We start from the raw sequence: 18,890 nt of genomic DNA, 5'->3' as shown, positions 1-18,890 counted from the left end.
TGGGATTATGAAAAAGTTCTGGAAATAGATAGTGATGGTAGTTATACATCATTGTGAATGTCCTTAGTGCCACCGAATTGTAAACTAAAAATGGTTAAAATGGTAAATTTTATGTTATGTAAATTTTACCGCAATAAATAAAAACAAGCCCCTCCATATTTATTCCAGCATAATTTTAATAGAAATTGGAAATAACCTAGGTATTTGTTAACAGAGGATTGGGTTAACATTGTGACATGCCTGTATGGATTTCTTAATCGTCTTGCTTTCACCTCTGCCCCTTTACAGAGCAGCCAAAATGATTCTATTAAAACATCAGCGTTAAATGAGAAGAGCAGGTTAGTGAACTAAATGCATAGTATGATGCCATTTATGGGGCGGTGGGGGAAATCTATATAAGCATAAAAGAAATCTGAGAGGAGATATATCATATTTTTTTTTTAACATCTTTATTGGGGTATAATTGCTTTACAATGGTGTGTTAGTTTCTGCTTTATAACAGAGTGAGTCAGTTGATATATCATATTTTTAACAGAGGTTATCTCCAGGTGGTAGAAAGACAAAGTGCATGCATGCATGCGTGTGTGTGTGTGTGTGTGTGTGTGTGTGTGTGTGTGTGTATGTTGTGTGTACTTTGTTCTATGTAGCAACAGCCTTAGTACCAGTTCTGTTTCTTGGTATTTATCTTACTGAAATAATCAAAAATGTATATATCACATTATTGTTCATAATAGCAAAAAAATTGAAAATAGCCTGTGTTGACAATAGGATATCTGTCAGGTAAATTTTGAAATATTTCTAAACAATGAACTAGACTTTTAAAAGTCCAGAAGTCAACAAATAATGGCCTGCAGAATAAGTCCAGCTGTTGTCTTTTTTTTTTTATAAATAAAGTTTTACTGAAATATGGCCATGACCATTTATTTACATATTGTCTATGGCTACTTTCCTGCTCCCATGGCTCAAATGTACTGTTGTGACGGAGACCAAATTGCTGGCAAACCTAAAATATTTACTATTTGGCCCTTTTCGGAAAAAGTTGCTGAATCCTTGGACTAGAATATAGTAATTAAAAATGATTTGTGGGAGAAAAACATGGAAAATGTTAATGATACGTATACATAATATACATATCCATGGTTATAAATTAAACTATTTATAAAGATTAAAGATACCATAGATACATATGTAAAAAGGCTGGAAGGATACATACAGAAATGTTATAAATTACTTCTGGGTGGAAAAAAATAAAAAGGTGATTATTATTTCCTCTTTTACAGTTTCTTGCATTTTCAAATTTTCCACAAAAACTATGTATTGCTAATTTTTGAATCAGAATAAAAAATCAACTTTCAAATATCTGGTTTGCTTTCCTAAAGGAAAGAGTAGGTCATCTTTCAAAGGGCCAAGCATGCTTACCGCCACCAGGAAGTAAAAACCCTATGCGTTGCTGAGGCAAACAGGTTATACTTTACCTTGTAAATGCACTTTATTTTTTCAGATTGTATTAACTAAGTATGTTATTAATCAGGGTCCAAGTTCAAGGTCCTGATAATCTACTTAAGAAGGTGAATCTTAGGGACTGGAGGTATTTTAGAATCCTTGTGTTAAGCTCCCTCATTTTACTATGAAGAAAAAGTCGGAAAGGTTAACAACTTTTCCCTGTTAGATCTGGGCAGACTCCCAGTTTGGTTTCCATGCTGAGTTCTGCAAAATAAATGGAAGTAAATGAGGGAGAAGAAAGGAACGTGGGTTCCAGCAATGCTTCGGCTTACATAAAAGTCAAAGTCAGGAGTCTGTAACCATTATGGCCAGGCTAATTAAAGTAAGTGTATGTTTATTTTTTTAGAGGAATGTTCCTCTAACCATTTTCCCTTCTATCCCTCTTTATTTACATACTAAACTACTAGTCACTGTTGTTATAAAACAATATATCACATAACTGTTACTGTGGGCATACATTTCACAATAGGTAGCTAAGTCTTCTTACTTCACCATGTCTTTTCCTTCTAAGATATTGGATCTTATTCTATTTTATTTATTTATTTATTATTTTATTATTTTTTTTTTTTTTGTGGTATGCGGGCCTCTCACTGCTGTGGCCTCTCCCGTTGCGGAGCACAGGCTCTGGATGCACAGGCTCAGCGGCCGTGGCTCACGGGCCCAGCCGCTCCGCGGCATGTGGCATCTTCCCGGACCGGGGCACGAGCCCGTGTCCCCTGCATCGGCAGGCAGACTCTCAACCACTGTGCCACCAGGGAAGCCCTTGGATTTTATTTTTTTAATTTGTTTTACTGAGATAAAATTTACCTTGAGTGAAATGCACAGTTCAGTTTTGACAAATGCCTATGCTCAAGTAACTAACGCCCCTGATTATATCACCATGAGTTAGTTGTGCCTTTCTAGAACTTCTTATAAATGCAGTTCTTCAGTATGTAGTCTTTTGGGTCTGGCTTCTTTACTCAGCATAATGTTATTTTGAGAATCATCATGCTGTGGGGTGTATGATAACTTATTCCTTTTCATTGCTGACCAGTCATCTATTTTACAAATATATCACAGTTTCCTTCCTCCTCCTCTTTTGTTGAAGGACACCTGGATAGTTTCCAGTTTGGGCATTAAACAAAAAATTTCTTCTGATCCTGGAACCTCTTTGTCCAAATAAAAAGTTTTGAGAATTGGATTTTGTTTGGAGATTCTGCCTTCCACCGATACGTGTCAGGGTCCTTCCTCCCTTCATCTCCTCTCCAGGAAAATCATAATACGTTCAACTGGAGAAGAATGATATGGGTAATATTGAAGATGGGCAAGTTTATTTGTTCATCATACAAGTCCTAAAGGCTGAATATAGAAAACAAGTTAATATCCTGGCCAGTCTCACAATCTAATTTTGGAAAGGGCAGGTAAAGCTGCAAGGGGTGAAAAAGTGAGACAATACGGCCAACCCATAGAGTTAAAAGCATTGTCAGGGCCCAAAGGTAATTATTACAATTACAGCTTGTACTTATCGAGCCTGAGCTAAATGCCAGACATTGTGCTAATTACTCCATCCAGTCTTTACGCTTGATGTAGGCACATTTGTTATCCCAATTTCATGTAGGGTACATGGACACTCAGAGAGTACATAAGGAAGTACCTAACACTGTATGTAGAAGACACTCAAAGGAGTATATATGAAGCAAATCATAGGAATTTCAAGGAAATGAAGGGATTCATTATTTTTTTTTTTTTTTTTGCGGTATGTGGGCCTCTCACTGTTGTGGCCTCTCCTGCTGCGGGGCCCAGGCTCTGCACGTGCAGGCTCAACGGCCATGGCTCACGGTCCCAGCCGCTCCGCGGCATGTGGCATCTTCCCGGACCGGGGCACGAACCCGTGTCCCCTATATCGGCAGGCAGACTCTCAACCACTGCGCCACCAGGGAAGCCCAAGGGATTCATTTATAAATGGCTAGTGGAGTTGTGCCACTAAATAAATAATTAGCATTTCAACTTTCTCTTCTCATTAGCATTTTGAAAACTCTTCTCAAGCCATAAGCCCTCTCTGTTCATGCTCACTGACTCTGGATGGATATACTGTGTAGCATTCACCTCCCAGGGAATTACCAGCCAACTGAACAATTGTAGTTTTACAAACAGTAATTTAACACCTCTCTCTTTTAACGCCACTCTTTTTTTAAAAAATTTTTTATATATATATTTTTTGGCTGCGTTGGGTCTTCGTTGCCGCGTGCGGGCTTTCTCTAGTTGCGGCAAGCGGGGGCTACTCTTCGTTGTGGTGAGCGGGCTTCTCATTGTGGTGGCTTCTCTTGTTGCGGAGCACGGGCTCTATTCCTGCGGGCTTCTGTAGTTGTGGCATGTGGGTTCAGTAGTTATGGCTCACAGGCTTAGTTGCTCCGCGGCATGTGGGATCTTCCTGGACCAGGGCTGGAACGCGTGTTCCCTGCAATGGCAGGCGGATTCTTAACTACTGCACCACCAGGGAAGCCCAACACCACTCTTGATAACAAAATAATAGTACAGATATTTTGGATATCTGTACTATTTGTACTGTTACCAACAATTCTGTTATCTGTACTGTTACCAACAATTCTGGCTGAAATCCATGTACAGCAAGAAGGATTCCAGTGAGAAAGCAAGTGGTTTAAAATTGTCTTTGGGGATTCTATTTTAAAATGTTTTCATTAATGCCCTTCTTGTCCTCTTTTCCCTCTCTCCCCAACCCAAAGATCTTTTAGTGTTCTCTTCCTTTACTGCTACTGATTATTATATTATTCATCTATTTAAAATAGGAAGGATGGAGCAGAAAGTATTCCTTTTTCTGGCAAGAAAGCCCTGAATATCATTTGGGGAAATTCATCCCTAAGAAGCACTGAATGAGCTATGTGGTTTCATGTTTAAAATAGTTTATCCATAGTATGTATTATGAACAATGTAGCTTCGTCTATTTGCGAGGGCTGCCATAACAAAGTACTACAGACTTATTTCCTCACAGTTCTGGAGGCTAGAACTCTTAAGATCAAGGTGTTGGTAGGGCTGATCTCTTCCGAGGACTCTCTCCCTGTCTTGTAGATGGCCATCTTCTCCCTGTGTTTTCATGTTGGCTTCCCTCTGTGTCTGTCCATGTCCTAATCTCTTCTTCTTAAAAGGACACCAGTGATATTGGATTACAGTCCACTTATATGACCTCATTTTACTTTACCTCTTTAAAGACCCTATCTCCAAACAGTCTCATTCTGAGGTACTGGGGGTTAGGACTTCAACATATGAATTTTGGGGGAACACAACTCAGCCTATAATACTTCCTGTCTGCATCACAGAGCTGTTAGCCTAAATAAGAGAATTACTTAGGAAAACAGTGTGAATGTAATTATATCCTGTATAAGAGGGTGTCTGTTAAGGTCGTTAAATTAGTCACATGTTCAACTATTTTAAAATCACTTGTGAATTTAAGTTGCTTGTAAGGAAAGATGTTAGTGGCTACTATTTTGGAGAACAGGCTATGAGGAGAATCAGATGACATATTGAAGATCATCTGTGCAAACAAGTGGTAAAATTTATTAAATTCTCTAAATTGAAAAAAAAAGAGAAAAGTAATCTAACAATTGTTACTTATAGAAGATAAGAGGTGTGTTTTTTGGGGAAGCTTAAAATAATTTATGAAGAGCATGGCAAAAATAGTATTAGAACAGAGTAGATGTGAAATAAAGAATAAAAAGGATCAGAAAATGGGAAACATTTGTTCATTATCATCAGTTACGTTGATTTATACGAGACTGGCCTTTTAGCAGACTGAAAATGGTCTAGTATCGACAATTCTGTGTCAACCTAACATAAAAGAAACCAGAGGATTTAGCCTGTAGAAGACAGAAAAGGGAAGTAGTGCCTACGAGCCATAATTACGGAAAATTAAAGGACTTCGTATTGAAAGCATTCCACAATTCTCACTTAAAATCTCAACCTCAGCATAGTTATAATGATATTGTGACCCACTCCTCACCCGATTGATTTTCTTTTTATATTATTAGCTACTTAAATCCTCCAAGCAAATTTCTGGATTAGGTCTTCGGCTTTACCCAGGCCACACGCTGAAACGGACGCTGAACTTTCACTCTCCACATAAAAGGGATATTCCCGTGTATGCCAAGTTATAAGAGCTTTACTCCATCACCCCACCCACCCCACTATTCCCCACCCATCCTTTCTCCGGAGCGTTGGCCACCTACATCTACAAATTCTACACATTGCATTTCCATCATCCTGCTGTCAGTGGGTGGAGGAAAGGGTCATTTCTTCCTCCGAATCCCGATTTGGATAAAGCAGTAACCCTGTCTTTTTGCTACCAGGAGATAGGGCGGGGACCCCCCTCGCCCAGCTCAGGGTAGACGCGCTGGTGTTGAGGCTGAGTCATACGAGGGGCCTGTTGACCTGGCACGGTTTAAGCACTCAACTGACAAATAACACAGGAAATCCGGTAACCAATCAGAGCGTAAGGGTGTGGTGCGAGCATCTTTATTTTTCAGGGGCGGTCACAGCCAAGTCTGACCCAGCGGAGGGGCGCGACCCGGATTGGGCGGCCAACTTCCAGACAGCTTGCCCAGCCTGGTCCGCGGACCGCCACAGCCTGGTTGCGAGCGCGTCCCCGTTGCTTCTCGGGCGTCGCTGATTGGAGGGGCTGGGGAGGAAGCTGTGGGCGCAGCCAATCCGGAGCGGCCTCCGCCGCTCTCCTCCCCGCCCCCGGGCTTCCAGGGGAGTTGGCCTTGGGGCCGAGCACCTGTATCTGCGTGTGCTCTCCTGGGGATAGCGGCAGCATCCCGGGGCTGAGGACTCCGGCGCGCAGGCCATGGCTTCCGCCGGGCTGCCCCGGGCCCCCGCCGAGGACTCCCCCTGGCCTCTGCGCCTTCTGCACGCGCCCCCGGGGCTGCTGCGGCTGGACCCCACGGGCGGCGCGCTGCTGCTTCTCGTTCTCGCCGCGCTGCTGGGCTGGAGCTGGCTGTGGCGGCGCCCGAAGCGGGGCATCCCCCCCGGGCCCACGCCCTGGCCCGTGGTGGGCAACTTCGGCTTCGTGCTGCTGCCGCCTTTCCTCCGACGGAAGAGCTGGCCGTACCGGCGGGCAAGGACCGGAGAGTTGAATACCTCGGGCCTGGGCGTGCAGTTGCTCCTGGCAGACCTGGCCCGTGTGTACGGCAACATCTACAGCTTCTTCATCGGCCACTACCTGGTGGTGGTCCTCAACGACTTCCACAGCGTGCGCGAGGCGCTGGTGCAGCAGGCCGAGGTCTTCAGCGACCGCCCGCGGATGCCGCTCAACTACATCCTGACCAAGGGGAAGGGTGAGCTGGGCCGCGGCCGCGGGAGCCTTGGGGGTCACGGGCCGTGTGACCGCGGATGGGGCTGCAGATGCGTCGGAGCTGGGGGTTCTGTGCCCCCTGCGGCCGCGCGCCCCCAACCTGCCTCACACCTGCACCCAGCGCGGGAGGGGGAGGGCGGCGCTGCCTCCCACTCCCGGTGCCTTTGAGATCCCCTACAGCTGTGATAGGTTCCATCTTTCCAGGAGTATTCGCTCCTTCCCAGAGTAAGGCCTCACTCTTCAGGCTGTGTTCCCGACGAGAAACTTCGGCCGTGTTAGAAAGAGAGAGGGATATTTACACCTTTTGAGTTTTGGATGCAAGAGTTTAAGAAGATTATTTCCCCATTAGATAGGAAGTCCAGAAAACACGATGGGAGCCAATTGGCAAACCTAATATACAATAGGTTTATAGTTTCTGTGATTCCAGCTTATGGAAGGCTAAGTTGGGCAGTTTTGAGCGTTGGTAAACATGTTATGCGCTGCAATAGAATATCACATTTGCTCTTTTTGTTTATCAGTGTTCCCCTTTGTCTTATTGGCCGGCACGGGTCCCAGACTGGGTTTCCGTCTGTGTCAATCCTACCCTTCGGTCAGGTGTTAATTTCTTTTTTTTTTTTTTACATCTTTATTGGAGTATAATTGCTTTACAGTGGTGTGTTGGTTTCTGCTTTATAACAAAGTGAATCAGTTTTACATATACATATGTTCCCATATCTCTTTCCTCTTGCGTCTCCCTCCCTCCCTCCCTCCCACCCTCCGTATCCCACCCCTCTAGGTGGTCACAAAGCACGGAGCTGATCTCCCTGTGCTATGCGGCTGCTTCCCACTAGTTATCTGTTTTACGTTTGGTAGTGTATATATGTCCATGCCACTTTCTTACTTTGTCACAGCTTACCCTTGCCCCTCCCCATATCCTCAAGTCCATTCTCTAGTAGGTCTGTGTCTCTATTCCCGTCTTACCCCTAGGTTCTTCATGACATTTTTTTCCTTAAATTCCATATATATGTGTTAGCATACGGTATTTGTCTTTCTCTTTCTGACTTACTTCACTCTGTATGACAGACTCTAAATGTCTTTCCCTCAGGGAGTTTTTTTCCTCACTTCCGTTCCAGGTAAGTTAGTCTCCCTTGTTAGAACCAGTTTCATTGCACAAGTACTTTTCCTTCACTGCACTTATCCATATTGAGGCTTCATAATTCTGTAACCTTGGCCTGAATGTGAGTCTTCACCACTAGACTGACATCTAGGCAGACAGAGTTATTCCTTGTCCTGCCTGGCACATATAGGAGTCAATAACTAGTTATTAAGTAAATGAACTACTACTTTCTCTTCCTGGCACGTGTTATAAAGAGATCCAGGCTTTTCAGAATCTGATGAAGCCAGAATTTTGCATCAGGATTTTAAATGAATAGTAATGATGATGTTAATATTCTAAATGTCCCACTGAAAAATAAATCATACATGTCACAGTTCATACCTTACTCTCTCCATGTCTTTACACATGCTGCTGCTGCTACCTGGAATTCTATTCCGTTCTCATGGCTGCCTGGAGAACTCCCACCTGCTTTTCTTTTCCTCTCTCTTTTTAAAAAAATTGTGGTGAAATACAAATAACATAAAATTTACCATCTTAATCATTTTTAAGTGTACAGTTTAGTGGCATTAAGTCATTCACATTGTTGTGAAACCATCACCACTATCTCCAGAACTCTTTTCATCTTGCAGAACTGAAAGTTTATACCCATTAAACAAACACTAAAAACCCATTAAACATTTAAAAAACTCTCTAACCCCTGGCAACCACCATTCTGTTTTCCGTCTCTGTGAATTTGACTATCCTAGGTACTTTATACAAGTGGAATCATACGATATTTATCCTTTTGTGACTGATGTATTTCACTTAGTATAATGTTTTAAGGTTCATCCATATTGTAGCATGTGTGGGAGTTGCTTTCCTTTTTAAGACTGAATACTATTCCGTTGAATGTATGTACCACATTTTGTTTATCCATTCGTCCCCTGATGGATACTTGCATGCTTCCATCTTTAGACTGTTGTGAAAAATGCTGCTGTGAACATGGTATGTCTACAAATATCTGTTGAAGTCCTTGCTTTCAGTTCTTATGGGTGTAAATCCAGAAGTGGAATTGCTTGATCATATTATATGTTTAATATTTTTGAGTAACTGCCATACCATTTTCCATAGCAGCTGCACCATTTTACATTCCCGCCAGCAACAGCCAATGTTTCAGTTTCTCCACATCCTCACCAACACTTGTGTTGTATTTTTTCATACCTGCTTAAATGTCACCTCTCTGAGAATGTGTTCTGTGACCTATTTCTCTATCCTCCCAGGTACAGTTGAGCTACTCTCTTCTCTGTGGTACCACTGTTTTCATTTAAACCCACATCGCATTCCCTACCAGTCAGTAAGTCTTGTCAACCTGCTGCAGATATATCCATGTTCTGTATCCATTCACTTCTCTCCATCTCCGTCTCATCCAAGCTACCATCGATTTTCATTTCTTACTCCAGAAGCCTCTTAACTAGCCTGCTTGCTTCTGCTCTGATCTTTTATCCATACAGCAGCCAAAGGGATTTCTTAAAAAAAAAAAAAAAAAATGTGAATCAGAGCAAATCATGTCGCTTCCCCCACTGAAACCAGTTGTTTCCGACTCCACACTAGACCTACTGTGCCCCAAAGGATCTGGCCTCTGTCTGCCTTTCTCACTTTATCTCTTTCCACTCTCCCTTTATTGTACATTTCAAGTACAGTGTCTGCTCTGGACACACTAAGCTGATTCCTGGAAAGTTGGTGACTGCCTCAGGCTACTGGGTTTTGTCGTCCTTAGGCCTGGGATAACTTAAAAAAAAATTTTTTTTAATATTTATTTATTTGGTTGCACTGGGTCTTAGTTGCGGCAGGCGGGCTCCTTAATTGTGGCACGCATGTGGGATCTAGTTCCCTCACCAGGGATCGAACCTGGGCCCCCTGCATTGGGAGCTTGGAGTCCTATCCACTGTGCCACCAGGGAAGTCCCGTGGGATAACTTTTTACTTGGTTTATTCCTTATCATCTCTCAGGCCAGTTGTCACCTTTCACTACTATTTTAGACACTGCCCAATATCACAACTTATTTTGTCTCATTTATATTTCACTAACCTTATTCATTAAAAACTTTGAAAGCATTTAGCCTATTACCAACCCCACCTACCATTGGAATGTAAACTCTGTGAGGGCAAAGTTCTGGCTCATCTTGTTAACCACTGTATGCCTTCTAATCGGCACAGAGCAGGTAATCAGGAAATGAATGAATGCATGCATACATCTATTGATACATACATACATCTAATATCTATTGATGCACTTACCACATTATATTGTCACTTTTGTTGCTCATCTGTCTTTTCCTCCTGATTTTTAAAGGTAGGAATTAGATTTTCTTCTTCGAGGTCCTTCTTGGTGGGTGTATAGTTTGGTTAAGAATCTATAAGGCAGTTTCTAAGTATTAATTGGATCACAGTTTATTATTGGATCCCTCCTTATTTTGTAAAGTCCTGGGAGCCTGGGGTAATTTGGTGCTTCAGCATCTCAACTAAAGCATTAATTCCTCCAAGAGACAGTTAGGACTTTTTAGGTGATGCTGCTCTTGTATTCTGGTGGATATGTGTTGGGCGAATGTGCTGTAAGAAATTTATGTTGCTGGTGAAAATGATTGACAGGAGAAAGTAAAGCAAGAACCATATGTCACAAGGAAAATGCTTGTTGATTTAACTTGGAATAAAGAACAGGCCATCTGAATAGGAAAGTGTGGATAGTCAAGGAATCTTTCAATGGAATTGTTTCAAGGGTAAAAAATAAAAGGGGAGGGCTTCCCTGGTGGCGCAGTGGTTGAGAGTCCGCCTGCCGATGCAGGGGACACGGGTTCGTGCCCCGGTCTGGGAAGATCCCACATGCCGCGGAGCGGCTGGGCCCATGAGCCATGGCTGCTGAGCCTGCGCGTCCGGAGCCTGTGCTCCGCAGCGGGAGAGGCCACGGCAGTGAGAGGCCCGCATACTGCAAAAAAATAAATAAATTAAAAAAATAAATAATAAAAGGGGAGAATGTGAGTTTATTTCAAGATGCCCATCGAAGGATGAAGAAGCAGATGAGTTCTGGGTAGCCGTCATAGATCAAGAATTGGATGGCATGGTCATCCTGAAGAAGGTAGGCCACAGGAGTGAAAGGCTGAGCGGCTCAGCTCAGCTAGATTTGAGGAGTGCCCGAGCCACCTTCAGTGCTGTTTCCAGTGGCAAGATTGTAAAATGTGAAAGTTGTCCAGAAGCAGGATGCATAGACTCTAAGAGAAAGAAAAGTGATATTAAGAATTAGAGGCCAATAACGTTATTAAATGTTTATATTTATTTTTATAAGATATTTGAAAAAGAGTTTTGCAGCTAAAGTTGATGAGACTCGAAGAGAAGGAATATTTCATGAACGGTGATGTGCTGGAAATAGTTCACTTAACACATCACCAGCAAGTTCCAGAATGTAGGGAGGTTATTTATTATATTTGAGTTTTTCAAATTATCATGCTTATACAAGTTGATGTTCTTTTTAAGCATGAAAATTATAGTAAGGTAGATAGGCCAGAAAAATGTTCTACATTAGGTATGCCCATCATACTTATTCATCCATCTGATTCTGTTCCTGAGCAGGAATAGTTAATAAAGTTACAAAGTCAGATTAAGAGGTACAAACTACTATGCATAAAATAAATAAGCTACAAGGGTATGTTGTACATCACAAGGAATATAGCCAGTGTTTTATAATAACGTTAAATGGAGTATAATCTAAAAATTTTGAAACACTGTCTTATGTGCCTGAAACTAATATAATATTGTAAATTAACTATACTTCAATAAAAAAACTTACAAAGTCAGAGCCAAGGCTACCAAAAGAGTACTCTAAGTGTGGTCTGTTTCTTCTCAAAGGTTTATGCACATCACATTTTTATTATAAAATATTTCAAATATAAAGTTCAGAGAGTAATATAAACTCATTCATCACTGTTCACATTTGCTTCAGTTTCATAAACAGTGCATAACTTTATTTGGTATGTTTTTTAAAACCTTACATATGTCATATATTTATAAAGTATCTTTCTACCTCTAGCTTTTGTAATTTATCTATTTCCCTGTTGATAGAAATTAGATTACTTGTAATTTTGAGACATTTCTAGAAACTTGGAGCAAGAGTCGGAGGAAATTGCAAAGACATGAAAATGGGAGGCAAAAGGAATTTTTGAAGAACTTTAGAAGTACAGCATAGACCAGTCAGGATTGACTACCTCGAAGGGGTACAAGATACAAAATGAAATTAGGAAATAAAGATAGAAAGTGAAAGTTCATTTGAGCAATTTGAAAATAAATGAGGAAAACGAGATAACTGAATCTTGTAGTAAATGCAGTACAGTACATATTTTAAATAGTTACATGCTCATTTCAAGAAGGCCTGAATTCCCACTAAGAGGAACACTTATATGACCCTATGGAAGGGAAGGGCAAATATAATCAGTGGATAACACTTTCTCTGCTTCAAGAGAAAGAAAACGTATGTGTGATTAATGTAGAATTGCATCAAATTTAATGTATTTTAACTTTTTATTTTAGTAATATATGTTGCTTATTGTAAAACATAAAACATGGAACAGGAGTAAAAGAATTCCTTTTAATTCTTTTAAAAAATAATTGAAGGGCTTCCCTGGTGGCGCAGTGGCTGAGAGCCCGCCTGCGGATGCAGGGAACACGGGTTCGTGCCCCGGTCTGGGAAGATCCCACGTGCCACGGAGCGGCTGGGCCTGTGAGCCATGGCCGCTGAGCCTGCGCCTCCGGAGCCTGTGCTCCGCAACGGGAGAGGCCACAACAGTGAGAGGCCCGCATACGGCAAAAAAATAATAATAATAAATAATAATAATAATTGAAAATCATCTGTGATCAGTGTTATTTTGAGATAGCCACTATTAACATTTTTATGTATCACCTTTGTTTTAGTCTATTTGAGCTGCTGTAACAGAGTTCCATGGGCTAGGTGGCTTATAAACAACAGAATTTATTTCTGGAGTCTGAGAGTTCAAGATCAAGGTGCCAGCTGATTGGGGTCTGTTGAGGGCCAGCTTCCTGACTCACAGACAACTGTCTGTAACCTCACATGGTGAAGGGAGCAAGGGAGATCTCTGGGGCCTCTTTTATAAAGGCACTAATCACATTCATGAGGGCTCCATCCTCATGACCTAATCACATCCTAAAGATTACTTTCAAATACCATCACACTGGGCATTAGGATTTAACATATGAATTCTGAAGGGACACATTCAATCTGTGGCAGCCTTCTAGTATTTTTTTTTCTATATGTACAGGTAACTTAAAAAATATATTTGCTTCCTTGAAATGGAAACATATTCTTCACACTCTTTAAAATTATTATTATTTTTTTTTTTTTCTTGCGTTATGCGGGCCTCTCACTGTTGTGGCCTCTCCCATTTGCGGAGCACAGGCTCCGGACGCGCAGGCTCAGCGGCCACGGCTCACGGGCCCAGCCGCTCCGCGGCATGTGGGATCCTCCCGAAACGGGGCACGAACCCGCGTCTCCTGCAACGGCAGGCGGACTCTCAAGCACTGCGCCACCAGGGAAGCCCTAAAATTATTTTTATCACTTAAAGTATTATGAATATTTTTCCATATTATTGAATTTTCTACGAAGTTCTTAAAAACTGTACAGTATTCCTTTGTGAGAATGTATCATAGTCAGTTTAGCCTATCCTTTGTTTGGTTTGAGGTAGATTTTTGTTTCAGCCGTCTAGCACCTAGTCCTCTGACAAGAGCACCCCCTTCTTCTGAGTAACTCTGGCTCCACCACCCTTTTGTATCCATTAACTGTGGTTGGAACGGGAGATACCATATCTTTACATGAATTCCCCTCTCTGACCACAGTGATTAGTCAGGGGATAGACCCCTGATCAAAGGTGATTTGATCAGAATATCTCACCTCTTTGTGATGGTAGTGAGTCTGTGGGCTGGACACAACTCAAAAGTTCATAGCTACAGATCGATCCACACATAGTTTTGGGGTAAGAATTGATACTTGTGGCATAGTTTGGAAACCTCAAGCCAAATAATAAATGTAAAGTATTCCAAATTGGTATCAACATGGAATACCTGACTGAAACATCTGAGTCCTTCCCCAGCGTTTTTCAGGTTAGAACTAGAGAATAGAGGGCTTTAGAGGGCTTTTCTCGCCAGTGGTGAAAATGGGAGAATGGTCATCTCGAGATAGCTCCCAGTTCTTGGAAAAGCTGGTTCACAGTAGAAAAGAATGAAGTCAGTCAGGAAGAAAGAAGTGAAAAATAGGTGCAGAGAGTTCTGTGGCATTTAGTCTTCTCCAAGGTGGTAACACCCAGCTCTTCCTGCTTTTTGGTTCCATCCACAGCCTAACTGGCCTTTTTGCCAGACTAGCTTGAGGGTATTTTTTTTTTTTTTAGATGTTGGGGGTAGGAGTTTATTAATTTATTTTATTTATTTTTGGTGTGTTGGGTCTTCGTTTCTGTGCGAGGGCTTTCTGTAGTTGTGGCGAGCGGGGGCCACTCTTCATCGCGGTGCGCGGGCCTCTCACTGTCACGGCCTCTCTTGTTGCGGAGCACAGGCTCCAGACGCGCAGGCTCAGTAGTTGTGGCCCACAGGCCCAGTTGCTCCGCGGCATGTGGGATCTTCCCAGACTGGGGCTCGAACCCGTGTCCCCTGCATTGGCAGGCGGATTCTCCACCACTGCGCCACCAGGGAAGCCCTTGAGGGTATGTTTTTGTCATTCCCAAACAATAGTTCTGGTTTTTGCTCTGGAGCCATGTTTATTTTTCAGTGTTATTATCCTCCTTGAGATGAAGTCTTTGTATACATCCATTGTATACATTCAGGGCTAAGAATGGAGATGTCAGCAACTACAGGGTATGCCTGAACCTCTTCCAAACACTCTAAGACTCTAAGCCAGCGGTCCTCAGCCTTTTTGGCACCAGGGTCCAGTTTCGTGGAAGACAGTTTTTCCACAGATGGCGGGGGGGTGGTATGGTTTCAGGATGATTCAAGCACATTACATTTATTGTGCACTTTATTTCTATTATTATTACATTCTAATATATAATGAAAAAATTATACAACTCACCAGGAGGCAGAGCTCAGGCGGTAATGCGAGCGATGGGAAGCGGCTGTAAATACAGGTGAAGCTTTGCTCACTCACCCACCACTCACCTCCTGCTGTGCGGCCCGCTTCCTAACAGGCCACGGACCGATATCGGTCCGTGGCCCAGGGGTTGGGGACCCCTGCTTTAAGCCACTCTGGCTTCATGACATGGATATTTTGTAACGTTTGAAACCCTGAGGCCATTAATTCTGTCCCTGCCTCTCATCCCTGGCATTCTCAGGCACTGTCTCCTTGGTCACTTCTTATCTTGCACTTCATACCTGTCAGATTGTTGTCAAATACCTAATGCCCAGATATTAGTCTCTTTTGAGAAGCTTCCCTCCATTTCCTTGCCTTATCTAAACCTGAATTTTTCCCTGAAGATAATTCAGCCCTCTTGCAATACTGTACGCTCTTTAACTTCCCCCAAGTTCTTTATTGTTCTAAAATGTGCCCTCATACCCATCCTTATTTACAAATAAAGTATCGCTCAGATGTCCTCTCTGAGAAGTACTGCTTTCCCTCGGCTGACGTGGTGCTTTTTCCTTTGTCTACATTGCAACTTCAATACACCACCAACATACAACATTTAATACAGTGCATTCCAACAACGCATCATTCAATATAGTCCAACATAACAACATTCGATACTGTACATCCCAATAGTGCAAATTCAGTACAGTCCAACATGTAACATTCAATACCGTACAGTCCGACAATGCAGCATTCAATACCATGCATTCCAACTGTGCAACTTTAATGCAATCCACTATACAACATTCAATACAATATGCAACTTCAGTACAGTCTAACATACAACAGTGTATTAGAGTTGTTGGTTTATCCAGTTCCTCACAAAACTGGAAGCATCTTGAGAACAAAGACTGTGTCTTTTAAATCTGTATGCCCTTAGTATCTGGCATGGAGGGGACTGTAAATAAATATTGAAAAAACTAATAGAAAGAGGGCATTTATTTCTAAATTTGAGTGTACCTAACAATGTCTAGCATACATATGTACCTAACAACGTAGATATATGCAATTTTTAATACATTTTAATTTTATATATTTATATATCTTAATTTTAAAATATTTTATATATTATATATAGCCATGATATATATCTACAAGTAACAAAAACTTACAGAACTGAAAAAAGGAATTGACAAATGCACCATTAGTGCAAATTATTTTAACGTAAGTATTTGAATAGTTGATAGATCAGGCAGATAAAACTTTGGCAGGGATAAAGAAGATTTGATTCTGACAGTTATGTAGCTTTCTCTGTTGGAAAGAGGGCCCTATACCCAACAATTGCTTATATAAAAATTCTTCTCAATTTTATTTGGAAATTTTATTAAAATTGATCACATACTAGACTAAAAAGCTAGCCTCATCAATGTCAAAAATCATCATAAGCCAAATTAATCTAGGTGGCAAAAGAGAATCATAATAGAAAAAAATGTTCATCCTTTTTTTAAAAGATTTATTTATTATTTACTTATTTTATTTAATTTTGGCCGTGTCGGTTCTTAGTTGTGGCATGAGGCCTCTTCGTTGCGGCGTGTGGGCTTCCCTCTAGTCCTGGCGTGCAGGTTTTCTCTCTCTAGTTGTGGTGCACAGGCCCCAGGGCACATGGGCTCTGTAGTTGTGGCGCAAGGGTTCCAGAGCGCGTGGGCTCTATAGTTTGCAGCACGCAGGCTCCCTGAGGCGTCCGCTCTCAGTAGTCGTGGCGCGCGTGCTGTGTGCTTAGTTGCCCCGCGGCACGTGGGATCTTAGTTCCCTAACCAGGAATCGAACCAGCGTCCCTTGGATTGTAAGGCGGATTCTTTACCACTGGACCACCAGGGAAGTCCCCAAATTTTTATACTTAAAATGCATTGAAAAGACATGCACACAATACTGGTGGACTGCAGCTAAAGTGGTACCCAAAGGCAATTGTACAGCCTTCACTATCCTTTATTAGGATAAAGGTCTGAAAATTAGTTAGATAGCTAATTTTATATATTTGAAAAAGAACAAAAGAATAAACGTAAGGAAAAAAGAAGAACATGCCATTATAATTATAGACAAATCCTTCCAGAGAGAAAGAATACACCATGGCTCATTTTAGGAGGTGAGTTTATCCAGACAAATACATTATGAGAAAGGAAATTTATAGTCCATTTTCATGTATGAATATGAATTTTTAAAAACTTAACATATTAGGAAACCAAATCCAACAGTGTCTTTAAAAAAGCATAAAAATATCATAACCAAAGATGGATTTATTCTTGGATTGCAGGTAAGTCCAATTATAAAGAAGGCAATTTTCAAATTAATCTGTAAGTTAAATGCAATTCCCATCAAAATCTCAAAGGTGTTTTTTTAAAAATAGAACTTGACAAGCTGATTAAAGTTTGATAAATATGAGTAAAGAGCCAAGAGTAATCAGAAAACAATTTTGAAAAAGAACAAGGTGGTGGTGGTGGGGACTTGCCTATTAAATATTAAGACTTACTGTAAAGTCTATTTAGATCTTATTGTAGAGTAACAATAGTTAAGACAGTGTGCTTTAAGCACAGTCATAAATAAATAGACCGATATACAATATAGCAGACTAGAAAACATATAAACTGAGCTGCCTGTGTACAGCAAATGTTGTAGATCAGTAGGGAAAAGGAGAGGCTGTTTCATAAATGGTGCTTGAACAATAGGTTATCAAAATAGGGGGGAAAGTGGATTCCTTCTTCACAATAAGTAGGAAGACCTAACATAAATATAAATTCCAGGTAGGTTATAGAGACTTAAATGTGAAAAAGCAAAATTTTTAAATTTTACAAGAAAGTAGAGAATGTATTTATAAGCCTGTGGTAGGAAAAGATTTCTAAAATAAGACATGCAGCACAAATCACTAAGAAAAAGATTGAGAAATGGAACTACCTTTAAAACATGTTTATCAAGTAATAGCATTAAAACATGAAAAAGCAATTCACATGGTGGGAGACAATGTCTGCTATGCATGTAGAATATATAAGAAGAAGAAAATTGCACAGTTATTAAGTACAAATCACAGAATAGGAAACCCGGCCAATAACCATATGAGAAGCTGCTCCAACCCACTGTTAACAATCAGGGAAATGCAAATAAAAATCAGATGAGATGCATTTCAGCCCTCTGATTGGCAAAAATAAAATGCTGATGACTACAAAGTGATGGTAACTATTTGACAAGAGATCATTCATTTACTTCTGGTGTACTCTCCAGTTTGGAGAAGAATTTGATAATGTCTAGTCACATTGAAGGTGTACATATTTTATGACGCATCAATGCACTCTTAGCAATGTCTTCAAAATTCTGATGGAGGGGGAAAGGTACAATAAATACATTTTCAAAAAATGTTTAGAAATTTGCCTCTGATGCGTCCTTTCCCAGGAACCTATTAGAGGATGGGCTTCAGCAAAATACAGGAGTGAAATAAGGTAAAGACATAGAATCCAGGAAATGAGTTCAATACAGGAGGGTCAAAAAAAATTTCTAAATGATGTCAAATGGAAGTCACAAAACACCTGAACAAAAGGCCTAGAAAGCAACGTCAGATTTGAGCAGATGTGTGGAATATTCCAGGCAGGAAAATGGAAGTGACAAGTCGTCCAATACATTTGACCCTGTGGATATTTCTATTGAGAGTCATTTTATATAGGTATCAAAGATTGGGAGAAAACATAACCACTGAGAGAGGTCTTTATTTCATTCTCAGCTGTATTCACAGCATCCCAGTGTCTAGCACATAGTAGGCATTCAGAAATGTTTGTTACATGAATGAAGCATGTCCTTGAAGGTAGCAGGAAT

At 41.1% G+C, this 18,890-nt stretch overlaps 1 protein-coding gene across 1 annotated transcript in view; it reads left to right on the top strand.

Moving 5' to 3' along the window:
- The first annotated feature begins 6,340 nt into the window (after window positions 1-6,340).
- CYP2U1 (cytochrome P450 family 2 subfamily U member 1) overlaps window positions 6,341-18,890 on the top strand; it is an 18,902-nt gene continuing 6,352 nt past the window's right edge. Inside the window, exon 1 of the mRNA XM_007452148.1 lies at window positions 6,341-6,830. Coding sequence (XP_007452210.1) covers window positions 6,341-6,830 — 490 coding nt within the window. The remainder of the gene's footprint in view (window positions 6,831-18,890) is intronic.

The sequence above is a fragment of the Lipotes vexillifer genome, unplaced genomic scaffold (assembly GCF_000442215.2).
Source record: "Lipotes vexillifer unplaced genomic scaffold, Lipotes_vexillifer_v1.1 scaffold22, whole genome shotgun sequence".
Classification (NCBI taxonomy): domain Eukaryota; kingdom Metazoa; phylum Chordata; class Mammalia; order Artiodactyla; family Lipotidae; genus Lipotes; species Lipotes vexillifer.
Note: the sequence above shows the minus strand (reverse complement) of the source record. Positions and strands in the feature narration are given on the sequence as shown.